This window comes from Brachypodium distachyon, chromosome 4 (genome assembly GCF_000005505.3).
Source record: "Brachypodium distachyon strain Bd21 chromosome 4, Brachypodium_distachyon_v3.0, whole genome shotgun sequence".
In the NCBI taxonomy this organism is placed as follows: domain Eukaryota; kingdom Viridiplantae; phylum Streptophyta; class Magnoliopsida; order Poales; family Poaceae; genus Brachypodium; species Brachypodium distachyon.
The window spans coordinates 40566994-40579317 of record NC_016134.3 but is presented as its reverse complement, the minus strand read 5'-3'; the positions used below and the strand labels follow the sequence as shown (position 1 = coordinate 40579317).

The 12324-nt window shown below is 42.6% G+C and overlaps 2 protein-coding genes across 13 annotated transcripts; one reads left to right on the top strand and one right to left on the bottom strand.

Annotated features, from left to right (window-relative positions):
- Positions 1 to 3743: 3743 nt before the first annotated feature.
- LOC100832086 (trigger factor) lies at positions 3744 to 6240 on the bottom strand. Of its 3 annotated transcripts, none has more exons than XM_010240069.3 (8): positions 5762 to 6240; positions 5508 to 5614; positions 5323 to 5372; positions 5158 to 5240; positions 4930 to 4993; positions 4506 to 4519; positions 4298 to 4399; positions 3744 to 4163 (listed from the first exon to the last, which is right to left on the bottom strand). In XM_010240069.3, the coding sequence occupies exons 1-8, from the start codon at positions 5771 to 5773 to the stop codon at positions 4050 to 4052; spliced, it is 546 nt and encodes a 181-aa protein (XP_010238371.1). In that variant the 5' UTR covers positions 5774 to 6240; the 3' UTR covers positions 3744 to 4049. The 3 variants fall into 3 exon arrangements, with proteins under 3 accessions (XP_010238371.1, XP_010238370.1, XP_014757430.1); XM_010240068.3 differs by having other exon boundaries at positions 4930 to 5044; positions 5762 to 6238; XM_014901944.2 differs by having other exon boundaries at positions 4930 to 5044; positions 5969 to 6238.
- Positions 6241 to 8458: 2218 nt separating this feature from the next.
- LOC100824223 lies at positions 8459 to 12176 on the top strand. Of its 10 annotated transcripts, none has more exons than XM_003576682.4 (7): positions 8459 to 9316; positions 9687 to 9796; positions 10424 to 10573; positions 10652 to 10896; positions 11106 to 11216; positions 11305 to 11349; positions 11743 to 12176. In XM_003576682.4, the coding sequence occupies exons 1-7, from the start codon at positions 9202 to 9204 to the stop codon at positions 11906 to 11908; spliced, it is 942 nt and encodes a 313-aa protein (XP_003576730.1). In that variant the 5' UTR covers positions 8459 to 9201; the 3' UTR covers positions 11909 to 12176. The 10 variants fall into 10 exon arrangements, with proteins under 10 accessions (XP_003576730.1, XP_010238368.1, XP_010238367.1 ...); XM_014903013.2 differs by lacking the exon at positions 8459 to 9316 and having other exon boundaries at positions 9325 to 9796; positions 10424 to 10565; positions 10652 to 10718; positions 10828 to 10896; XM_024463507.1 differs by lacking the exon at positions 8459 to 9316 and having other exon boundaries at positions 9325 to 9796; positions 10652 to 10718; positions 10782 to 10896.
- The last annotated feature ends 148 nt before the right edge of the window (positions 12177 to 12324 follow it).

The following is a 12324-nucleotide window of genomic DNA, read 5'->3' as shown; positions in this document are numbered from 1 at the left end:
CTCGTCAATACCAACATACAGAACGTTCTGTAGGATATTATACCTCCGGTTGGCCTGAACCTGGATAAACTGTGTCTCCTGCATCCTTGAATCGTCAACACACACATATGTCACTCTTCCAAAACACAAAGTCCCTCAACATGGGCATTGTCGAGGTAGAACCTTGTCATTGGCACCGACCGTGGGGTGACGCCAATGACGAACGGGTGACTTCAGCAATGCCCGTTTTGAGTGGCTTGTGTTTCATGAGAGCAACGCGTGTGTTGGTGACCCCGTTGACTGACGAACACGGGAGGCAAAAGTTTACCTAGGTTCGGAGCCCTCGGAAGGTAATACCTCTACGTCTTGCTCGTCCGATCTGGATTAATGAAGAGATTACAAAGTTGCCATGGAGGCTATGGTGCGCAGATTGGATCTGGCAAGTGCGTCAGGGGCGGCTTGTCCTCCTTGGATCCCCCTTCTAGTCCTTTATATATGCAGGAGGCTGGGTCTCAGGCAGAATCCAAGTCGGTTACAACAGAAGATAAACCCTAGTTTAACTTCCTTATCTTTATCGCAAGATTAGGTTCCCAGACTCCTGATATTGTAGTAAGCTTGTACATGGGCCCCTGTCTGGGTCATAGTGGGTATCCTCAAGGTGAGGACCCGGTTAGTCATAACCACCTCAGTAATTTTGTTGTACATGAACATTAACAATTTTAGAGAAACCGAAAAGTGAAACTGCATCAACCTGAATATTGCATACCTTAAAAAAATTGACATCGTGAACTATTAAATGTGATAGTGAAAAATCTTAGGTGTTAAAATATTAAATCGTCTAAGGGACCAGCAAAATGGATTCCTAGTGGTCTGCAACAAATGATGTGGATGGTGATATGAAAAATTTGCATGCTCATAATGTGAATGATGTGGATGGTGACGTGGACACTTTGCATTTGAAGTTTGCAAACATTAATTGCAATTTGTGGGGATCAACTTTATAGATTACTAGGTGATTTTCCGCGCGTTGCCGCGGAAAATTCTATACGTACATTTGGATATGATTTTAAAAAGATTGACATACATATCATGAAAAATATGTGTACTTGGTGAACTATTTAACGTGAAAGTGTAAAATCCTAGGTGTCAAATATTAAATCGTTGAAGGGACCATCAAAATGGATTAACAGTGCTCTACAACGAATGATGTGGATACTTTGCATGCTCATGATGTGCATGGTGTGAATGATGATGTGGACTTCTTGGATCTGAAGTTTTCAAACTTTAATTGCAATTAGTGGGGATCAATTTTACAGATTATATAGATATAGATCCGCTTAGCACAGGAGGAGACACTAGAAATCACATTAGAGAAACACACAAATCACCATTTAGGGTCCAGTTCGAGTCTTAATTTTTCTCGTTATCCCTACCGGATTCAGAACCAGACCGAGTTGGGAAAGGACTGTATCTGTTATATCTGCAGCAGCAGAGGAGGCTGTTCTTTCAAAATACGGATTTGTTAGGGCACAGTCATCTGAGATTTTTTTTTCAGTCGACAGGGGAATATAACATAGATAAGTACACGATGACCCAAATAAATCAACAAGTAGTTGGTCAAGTGGTTTGTGGGTACTTGGTCTGTTGCATGGGGCGTTGGTTTGATTCTCATCCTGGCCGTCTTTTTGTTTCCTTTTTCTTTTTCTATTTTTGGTTTCTAATTTATAACTTGTTTCGTTTTTGTTTTCAATTTTCATTTTTTTCTTATTTTTTTGCTTTCAATTTTATATATGTGCACTAACATAAAATAGGAGTATATGAGTGAAATTTTAGGTGCAATTCTAAAAACTGCAAAATGAAATTTTATGAGCAACTCAAAAAGTGCACGTGAAATTTTATGTGCAATTTTAAAATTTACAGGTGAAATTTAAATGCAGATTATTTTTTGTTTCTCATTTATAGCTTTTTTTTGTTTTAAATTGAGTGTCCGCCCCACGAGCAATTTCGTGTGTCAACAATGTGAATATCTTTCATTTAATGAACTCATAATTTTTTGTTAAAATATTCTTCCTATTTCACCTGCAATTTTTAGAATTGCTCGTTAATTTTCACCTGCAATTCTTAGAATCACGCATAAACTTTCACCTGCAACTTTTAGAATCGCTCGTAAACTTTCACCTGCAATTCTTATAGTCACGCATAAACTTTCACCTGCAATTTTTTGAATGGCGCATAAACTTTCACCCGCCATTTTTAGAAATCGCGCATAAATTTTCACTTGCAATTTTTAGAATCGCGCATCAAGTTTCACTTGCAATTTCTAAATTTTGATTGTTACTAGTTTTATTGCCTTTTTATTGGATTTTTTTTATTTCCATGCCCTTTGTTCCTTAGCTGTACTCAGATATACCCGAGGCCCAAAACAGTGCTTGCTCCTACACTTGTTCGTTTCGCGATTCCTCGCAAATGCCCTCACGAAGTACCTGCTAACGGTCAAGCCCCTTTGACCGTTTGGTTCTGACAGGTGGGCCGGAGGCAGTCCTGACAGGTGGGGCCGTAGCCGCGTGTCTGGCGCGTGGGGCTGGGAGGGGGCAGTGCCAGCTAGCAAGGCTTAATCATCTGAAGAAGAATCAAAGCAGTCCCTGTTGTTGTGGTCCGAACCATCCCGCTTGCACTGCCTCCTCGCAGCCCCACCCGCCAGAAATGCGGCTACGGGCCCACCTGTCAGGGTTGCCTCCGGCCCATCCGTCGGAACCAAACGGTCAAAGGGGCTTGACCTTTAGCAGGTACTCCGTGAGGGCATTTGCGAGGAATAGTGAAACGAGCAAGTGTAGGAGCAAGCAATATTTTGGGCCTCGGGTATATCTGAGTACAGCTAAGGAACAAAGGGCACGGAGATTAAAAAAAACCTTTTTTATTTCTCCATAGCGTTGGCTGTGCTGTGCAAGTGTGCTTTCATCAGGATTAGTTATTTTAAAATTTTAAGTTTTTAGCACCGTTTTAAAATTTGTAGCAATACATCGTATAAATGGAACTGAACGCACGCACACATGCACTGAGGAGACACACGCACACACCGATCGGAAGACACACACGCGTTGCATGTACCGATGCAGTCGACAAAGCTCTAGGCGACCCCTTAGGAAAACCAGGGGACTGTGCCACCGCGTGGAGAGTACCAATGGTGTTGCGGCGACGTTGGGGCAGCAGACAAAAAGCTTAGGCTGGATTCCCTGCGAGAAATCAGTGTCCATGGGTTCAGGGGGACGGACAGCGAGGAGTGCAAACTCGTCGAGCTTTTGCTTGGAGCCCATTGCCTTCGCTCGAGAGGGTAACTCTCACGTTTGACCACACGCTAGCAATGTGGATCGTTGATGAGATCGCCACGGTCGTTGATGAGATCGCCACGGAGGTACTGGTGCACTTCCCTATGGCGACTGGGCGTTGGACCAAGACGGCCTGCGCGAGCGTCGTCGAGCGGACCAAATGCAAAGGGTGAAGAAGACCGGCACAAGTCCGGATGGCACCCGACGGTTTCGGGTACGGGTACAGCACAACATGTCAACAGGGTTTAGAGGTGCAACATGATGACCCTTAGGTACCCTTTGATCCTCCTTAGTTCAAACAAATGAACTAGTTTTTCAAAAAATTGTGTCATTTTAAAACTTTAGTTCATTTGGTTGAACTAATGAGGATCAGGAGGATCACAAAGTTGCAGCTCTAACAGGATTCACGTGTTGCATATACAATGAGACGATGACAGCTTTCTCTTAACAATGGGACATAGAATAATTGCTTATGTGAAATTTTAACAGAATTCTTGCGCATATATAATATTTCTGGCATGTTGCTTTAATTTTCAATCAACATCCAGACAACAAAAAATTGGTCCTTGCATCGACCAAAAATGACTCGCAGTAGCATCGGTGATCATCAAGGAGCAGGGCCGTGTGCAGCAGCAGAGCTGGGAGCTCAGGCCCCTTGAGGTTCAATGGGCTTTTCAGAAGTCTCCCTGCAGAGGTGACGTCTAACGGCAATGCATCATGGAACTACCTTCGCTGCATTAGCTTTTACTGTAGATGGACAGTCGCGTCAAAGCAGAACTCTTTTCCGGGTTCGAATGCGGCTTCGAGCTCTTCGTAGCTCTGCAGAACCTTCAGGTTCTTCAACACATCAAGGTTCTCCTGTAGCATACCAGTGCAACACAGGTGAATGGTTTTCTGAGTATGTTCACTGATAAGCCAACGACCATTGCTGTACAATGTCTGGAGAAGGAAGCATAAACAGCATTTTTAAGAAACATGGAAACAATGGTTACCTTTTCAACATATTCAGCAACTGCACGGTTAATAATTTTCTTGATGGCTGCTTTCTTCACCTTTGATGGTCCAATCAAGTGCAGAGCGACTTCTTTTGGTACCTGCAGAAAAATCAAAGAGTATCGAGCAAGACAAAACACCATCTGGCTAACATTTGAAGATGTTCGAAAATGGAGAAATTAGTTTTTGATTGCTGCAACAACTTACATCTGGAGTTTTTCCTGAATGATTCAAGTAGCACCATGTGGATAAACAATGTGGAGGAAAGTGACCAGTGTTAGTTTCGTATCACAAAAATAAGCAACCATGTAAGCTTTAAGCCTTTAAAGATCCAAAAAAATGCTAGAGAACTGCTAAACCAAATAAAGAAAAGAAACAGAATGGTTTAAATAAAAAAAAACTTATATATAGATTAACACAAATTGTTCTGCTAATGGTCCACTAAGACATGAATATACGACACGTCAAAACGCCAATCTGTTCCGAGTGGAACTGCAGATGTTAAGCACTGAACTCATATGTTCTAAAATAAGTTATTCAGGATGGGCTTGGAGTTCTGGAACACGTAAGAACAACCACAGAAACACAATCGGTTCTATCTGAAGATGGATATAAAAAAAAGGCTTGCTACCTCCTTTCATTTGTCGAAATCCTGGAAGTGGCTGTGCGGCAGCAACATGCTTTGCGAAGACTTTCTGGAAGATAAAATCTGTCATTGTGCTGCTGACAGTTACTCGTATCTGCGTCTGGTAACACACAAATTGCGCAGGCAAACAGATGAAGACAAGATCTTTTTAAGATTTACTAGATGATTAGTTCACATATTTCAAAAATTACTGAGAGCAAAATGCTAACCAACCTTTATCACTCCATCCTCTTCAGTAAGCACAGAAACATGGAAATCTTCAAATGATATAAACGCTTGCATGGGATTTTCTGTACCTGATAGCGCAGATAATAAACCCATAATCAATAATGTTAGGTACACGATTTGGATCAAAATGACAAGCAGATGGAGGTGTACATTGTACTGGGGATATTGCCTGAACCACTATGCAGACTTCATGGTTGTTTCTGCAAACAGAAATCATAAGAGACACTGAAGTAATTAGCATTAAGCACATATCGTTTGGTAGACTGTTACTGATTTGATCTAGTAAACTTTATATGCCAAAAGTGAAGAGTGTTAAACTATCCAAAACAACCTACCGTTTTGAACATTGCTTGTTGAACATCACCAAACAATTTGAAGAAGGTAGATCATGCGAATATTGAAGTTGAGGTCGAAGCCCCTTGGCGCATTTGTGATTCATCATCTGCAGGACAACCCAAAGATTAAGGTTGGGATTTGCATGACATGAGCTAAATAGGAAAACGTAACACTGAGAGATGAAAATCAAGATAATGCATGAATCATCAAGGAAACTGTCATATATTATCCATTAGTGCGCGATAGGTTTTACCTTTCTGAACATTGTGCCGAAACAATACCAGTGTCCACGGGCGGAGGACCCGGTAGGGCAAGGTAGGGCGGTCGCCCTACCTTGATTTTTGCCTCAGTTACGAATTGGGGTGATTAAGGAGATGAAACGGGGGGCTAAAGGACGTAATTCATTCGTGAGGTGATGGGAGGAGAAACGGCCGGGAACGAGAGAATCCGAGAGATCAACCTGGTGGCGGGCGCTTGCGCGAGGAGGAAGACGAGCGACGGAGCGGGGGCGCTGGGACGCTCGTCAGTGGGATGGGGAGGGAGGGGTGGCGGCGCTAGCTCGAGGAGGGAGACGAGCTACGGGGCTAGGGCGCTCGGCATCGGGACGGGGAGGGAGGGGTGGCGGCGCTCGCTCGATGAGGAAGACGAGCGACGGAGCGACGGGGTTGGGGCGGTCGGCAGCGAGATGGGCCAGGGCCGAGGGAGGGGAGGTTGCCGAGGAAAAAAAAAGTCTCGTGGTGAATTGGTGATAGTTCTGGAACTCTCTACAGTCTGTATTCAAGCGAGATGACGCTCTTTATTTTCCTGTAAACTATAATAGCGTTACAGTTAATAAGGTAGACTGACTATTTGATATACACATGCTCACAACATATTTGAAGAACCAATTTGATCAGAAACTGTATGTTGAGAAAAGTCTGTTTATTATGTCAAATATCTACGGTGTGTTTATATCTCAGACGTCAAGTTTTTAAACAAAAAATTTAAATCTAAGTTGATAGTATAAAAGCCGTTGGATCAGTATCTGGACGTCATCCCTACTCCTCTCTCTCCAAAGTTCGCTCTGTATCTTAAAACACGATTTAGATCCAACAGCTGAAAAATCTACTTATCTCTAAATAAAAATCAGGCGACTTGGATTTAACAAACCCGAATATCGATTTGATCTTTTAAGTATGTAAGTGTAGAGATATTTCTAAAAACAAAAATATAACTATATATTTACTCTTATAAAGTACTCCCTCCGTCCCCTTTTACTGGGCGCTTAATTCAAATCCCGCAGTCCATCTATACGAGGCGTGGTACCCTTTTGCCAGACTCTTCTCGAAAACACCCTCGGCCTGGTGACTTGAGCTGCTGCATGCATTAAATATTACCGGCCCATGTGACCAATCACTGCATGCAAATGTTGCTGTGGCCAATGTGGTTGGTCCAAGCCAGATTAAAAAAGCTAGCGTGCTGGGCTAAAAGAGGAATTTTACAAGGCAACAAACGTGTTGTTTCCAGCTCCTTGGTATGTGTGCAAATACTAGGACGCCTCGTATAGGCGGACGGAGGGAGTACTGACTTTATAATCCACCTTTATGTGTTTTATTTTTGTGTGAAACATTCGATTCTTTAAAAGGTACATGTCAACAAGATTATTACACAGTTTATACTTGTATGTGATGCGACATTATACATGGGACGTAGACAGTATAAGAGAACACATTTCAAATATCAAGTGGATCCCAAAAAACAAAACAAATATATGTATTGAAATATTAAATGTTTCAAAAACAACGGTATAAGAATTCTTATAAAAATACAAAACAAACACATTAAAATGCATTTTTGAATGAAATAATATTGAATGTTATATGTCTGTTATACAAATTCGCCCTACTCAAAATATTTTCGTCATTTGCCCATGACAGTGTCTAATTATATCTGTTAATGCCAACGCGGAAAAAGAATAAAATAAATGCTAGAATCGACCTCTTCATCTCTTAATTTTACTTACAGAAATTGTTTTTCTTGTAAAAACTCTTAGCAAGTATACTCAACACTTTTTGTCAAAAAAAATAATATACTCAACACTGAACAAAAATTTCTTTCCAAGTATGAGGGAGAAGGAGTAAACCCCAAATTGCAACATCTTTCATGTAGAGAAAACCAAGAACTCAAAAATATATCAGCCTAATACCAACCATTCTCTTGAATTGCAACAAAGTCCGCCAAAAACAGCTACCAGTACCAATTTCCCCCCACAAAATTCCCATCACATAGCCTTAAACCCTAAGAAAAGATGTACCCCTCGAGAGAGAGGGAGGGAGGGAGGGAGAGAAGGGAGAGGGGTCACCGAGGGTTGGCGAGGCTCATAGCCGCAAGAGTTCCTCGAGTGGAAATGGATAACTCCATTGCTATGCAAATATCCAATCCAAGAGCTTCACTTCGGCTTCAAGCAAAAACCACCACAAGAGGAGGACAGGAGGAGGCAGTTATCTATGTCACGTTTCAATCTCGACCGTTAATTTCTATCGGTCGGATGAAACGCTCCGTAATCTGGTTAACTAGTTACAGGTAGTGTTTGGTTGAGATCCTGAATTTGTAATGGATCGTTTCTAAAAATTGAGAGTCCTGTGTTTATTTCTTAAAACGTAGAAAAAGAAATGGAACCATATGGTTTCTCAAAAGAAAATATTTCTCCAATATGTCTAAACATCGCATTTCTTAAAAATGCAGGAATGAGTTGGTTATAAGTGGAAAAAGTCATTTAAGGCTATGTTTGGTAACAAAGTATTTCAAAAACCAAAGTATCGACAAACTACGGTATTTTAAACTTCAGATACAAAATATTACGGTTTTACCAAACTAGAGTATTGTGGAGTATTAAAATTCTATGCAGTGTTTGGTTGCATTGGATACTTCGGTCTGTATTGTATTTTCTGCATTGGACCCACCCATGAGTAGATAGAATTTCAGATTCTCCACTGCGTTGAACAGAGGCGATAAGCTCCAGGAGCCATGGCGGTGCGCGTTCAGCCTCGCCGCCGGCGCCGCGCACCTGTCGTGTCCCCGTTCAGCCTCGCACCTGTCGCATCCCCGTCAAGCCCCGCCACGGCGCCACGCTCCTCACATCCCTGTCCAACCGCGCCGCGCCGCCGCGTTCCTCGTGTTCCCGTCCAGCCCACCGCCGGTGCCGCGCATAAACATATATTTTTGATTAACTTGGTTCAGGCAGGAGCCAAACGATATGCCTTCAACACCCGAGAAGGAATCAAGGCGCAGAGATCGCATCAGCACCTCAGCGTCCTCACCAACGACGTGCTGCCGTGGCTGGGCCATGTCCTGCTTCCGTTGATTTCCCAGTCTCCTGATTTGATGCGATGGCATGAGAAGAACTGCTTCCGTTGATTTCCAGTCTCCTAATTTCCCCATCGCCGGCGATGGAGCGGCGACGGCCTGATGGACAGCGAACCAGGCGGGGTCGTTTTTCTCTCCGTGTTCTGTAAAAAATAAAGAGGTCCAGACCTCTTATTTTATACAGAGGAATAAGTGTTTGGTTCTCCCTTCAAAAAACAAAATGTTTGGTTCTTAGACATAGAAAAGAAAAAAAAATAGAACCGTTCAATCGTTCCATTTCACCTCGCTCGGTCTAGAACCAGACACTGCCTCTAACTCCATCCAGCATCTGTCACGCGCACGGCGGCGATGGAGGTGGCGGCGGAGCCGGGGGCGTACGAGGAGATGCTGCGGGTGGTAGAGGCGTGCGCCGCCCGCATCCGGTGGCGCCTTCGCCCCCAGTCCAAGCGCCGCCTCCTCAACGGTCGATTCCCACTCTCATGCTTCTGGTTACTCTATTCGATTCTCGGTGATGGAATTTTTTTAGGACAAGCTGCGAGGTCATCTGTTGCTAAAACCTGCATGATTCGTCCGCTAATTCATCCATTAAAGCCATATCATCCACTTCATGCCCAGCTTGGTTTAAGTCAAGCTAGGTTCAGAACTTCAGATAGTTTCAGAGTTTGATAACTTACACATGCCGTGGTTAGTTCCAATAGGTTCAGAATTTTATACTGTACCAAAAGCTGCAGAATACTTGTGCAGAGTGATTATGTTTTGTACTATATGTATGTGGCATACCGGCATCAGTGCAGTGAGGAGCAAACTAAACCGGCATGATGAATTCTTGGCAGATATCCTGTTCCTCTGTGCCGGGTTGCGGTCTGTGATACTGATGGACTATGGTGGCACAATGCCTCTACTACAGGAGAATCTCTGCAGCCTGCTGCACCATGCTCAACAGGTGGTTGCCTGATTTCGATGTGTTCAATCCTCCGTACTTGTATGCCATATAGAATTAGGATTCAGGCATGGCACATTAAAGTATTTTGTCCTCACACTGTGGTGATTAATTGAATCCCCTTTTCCCCTAAAAAAAGGTATTTTGTCCTCCATCGCTAGTGAACTAGTGGATATCCAAAACATCTCTCTCGTGTAAAGTTGCTAGTTATATTTAGAAGTCATTTTTCTAGTAATTGTTGAGAATTTACACTAGAGAGCATCAGATGTGACTATTTAATTGATCCAGTTGTAAGTCCTTGTTGTCCATGAAAAAACAAAGGTGTGGCTTCATGTCAAAACTTTTAACGAGTGATGAGGACTTTGTGTATTGCTTTGCCATTACAGTTGAATACTTGCATTTATGACAGTAATCTGGACTGCAGACCTTTAAATTGATTCTGCTACACTTCCATCTCAAAATTTATATTTACTCCATAGCTGAGACATGTGATTCTTATCTTTGTCAGTTTGCATTTTCGTGCTTGACCAATCTGTAATCTGTAGTGGAGAGTCTTCCAAATACAACGATCTGTAGTGGAGAGCCATGTACACCTAATTGAGAGGTTTTAATATCATGTTTGACCTGCAGGAAGCAAGTATCTTGAATCCACTAAGGGTGATGGTCATCAAAGATATGCTGTATCTGATTCATGTAAAAGGACTTGCTGAACATGTGTCACCAAATGCAAGGTCACGGCACCAGCCAGCTTTTGTGGACCTAGAGAAAAGCTGTTGCGAAGTCTTTACCTTCTCAGATCATACTTCTCTATTTTTGTCTATTCCATGTTTTACATTACTGACTGATGTCCTGGCGCAGCTGCTTGTCAACACAGAAGAGAATGGAACTGTGCTGGAGCTTTTATCCATCCAAGATGGGTTTTCAGGTAAATTTCCACTTGAAGCAGCTTTTGAACCTGGAACAACAAAGCAAGAGTCAAAACTTGCAGAGAAAGCCACTGCTGTGGAGTACACTGACATCCATGTTGCCAACAGAACCTCACTGGTTCTTGATCTGAGTGCTATCCTGGAGAACACCCAAATTGCACTGCCTTCTCTGAATGGGTAATTTTGGGTTCTATGTATCATCAAACTCTCAAGCATAGAATGCTAAAAGTATTGCATATCCTCGCTAGAACATGACACCTATTTTTACTGATTCTTCTAACATCCAAGGAAATGTCTTGCACACTCTTATGTTTGCCATGTTGCAAGAAGTTAGCCATTTCAATTGGCATCTCCCAATTCATTGTCTCGTGTTGCAACATTTGTAGGTGGCTTTTGGGTTATCCTGTGACATATTTGTTTCGCAATGAAAGTGCTGAGGCAGCTACACAGAATCTCTCCAAGCACTCTCTTCATATCTATAGGATATACGTGGTCAGGTTTGGATTTTTTTTCACAAATATACAAGTTGTCTTTTTTCCAGGAAGAATTTCGTGTTGTTCTTACACTTGTAATATCTTGCCGTAGAAGTCCCCATTCAGATGCTAAACCATCAGAAGAGGAACTCCTGAGGTAATCTATCTTTTCTACAACTTGCTTTGGTTTTTTTGGCACGGGTGTTTAACCCTTTTTTGTCCTGTGCAATTGTTAGTTGTCAGATGCTTATGTTTCCACCTGACTACTGCATGAGGATAGACAGACATACTTTTGTAAGCTTAAATTTGCGCATTACCTGTAAAAGCTGTAGTATTAAATCCTCTGTATGCTGACTGCATATCAATTTGGTGGCAAAATAAGAGGACCATGCTGGCTCTGTAGTATTAAAGGGTGCGCAGATGGCTATGAGATTGTTGTTTTCACCCCCTAGCTCCCTTGTGCATGTGGCATCCTTTAGGGAAAGGGCAGCACCTTGTGGATGAGTTTTTACCTGCAATGTTAGGACCTAACAGTGATATGCTGTGCCAGTTTTTCAGTTCCTTGCGAAATGAGTGTGAGACGCGATGAAGAACCATGGGCCAAATCATTTTTAGCTTGCATGAATGAAAAGCTGGAACGATGCAACCATGTCTGGGCGTCGATGCGGCTAGAGATCGATGTTTTCCGAAGCCAGTCGGGAGTCATCGTTTTGTAGTTCAGATCAGATCAGATGAGCAAGCGTTGTACAAGATGAAATCTGCTAAGTTTACACTCAGTGTCAGATGGTATCTGTTGTTCGATTGGAGGACCAGAGTCCCTGAAAGATGGAACATTGCTCTGTTGTATGATTGGTGACCCATGCTGCGTGTATCCTGTGTCCAGGATTTGCGGCCGTGTTGTTGCATATATGAATCACACATGAATTGTTTTTTTGGCGGCATGAACTGTTTTCTTCAATCCAGGCTCAGAGCTTTAGCTGGATATATTTTAGGGCATCTGACTGTTTATGTGCTATGTGCAAGGAAGAAGTCATGGAGCTTGACAAAAATGTTTCAGAAGAAGCAGTCTTTAAACATGCAATAGTTTTGGTGCATAGTCATGCAAAATTAGGTACAAATGCATAGTTGAACC

Coding starts and splice junctions, on each gene's coding strand:
- LOC100832086 (XM_010240068.3), bottom strand. Junction 5,373..5,507: donor AACAAGCAATGTTCAAAACG/GTAGGTTGTTTT, acceptor TTCTGTTTGCAG/AAACAACCATGAAGTCTGCA. Junction 5,045..5,157: donor AAGAGGATGGAGTGATAAAG/GTTGGTTAGCAT, acceptor GTGTGTTACCAG/ACGCAGATACGAGTAACTGT.
- LOC100824223 (XM_014903007.2), top strand. CDS start 9,530: ATGCCGTGGTTAGTTCCAATAGGTTCAGAATTTTATACTGTACCAAAA. Junction 9,797..10,423: donor TGCTGCACCATGCTCAACAG/GTGGTTGCCTGA, acceptor TTTGACCTGCAG/GAAGCAAGTATCTTGAATCC. Junction 11,350..11,742: donor TCAGAAGAGGAACTCCTGAG/GTAATCTATCTT, acceptor ATGCTGTGCCAG/TTTTTCAGTTCCTTGCGAAA.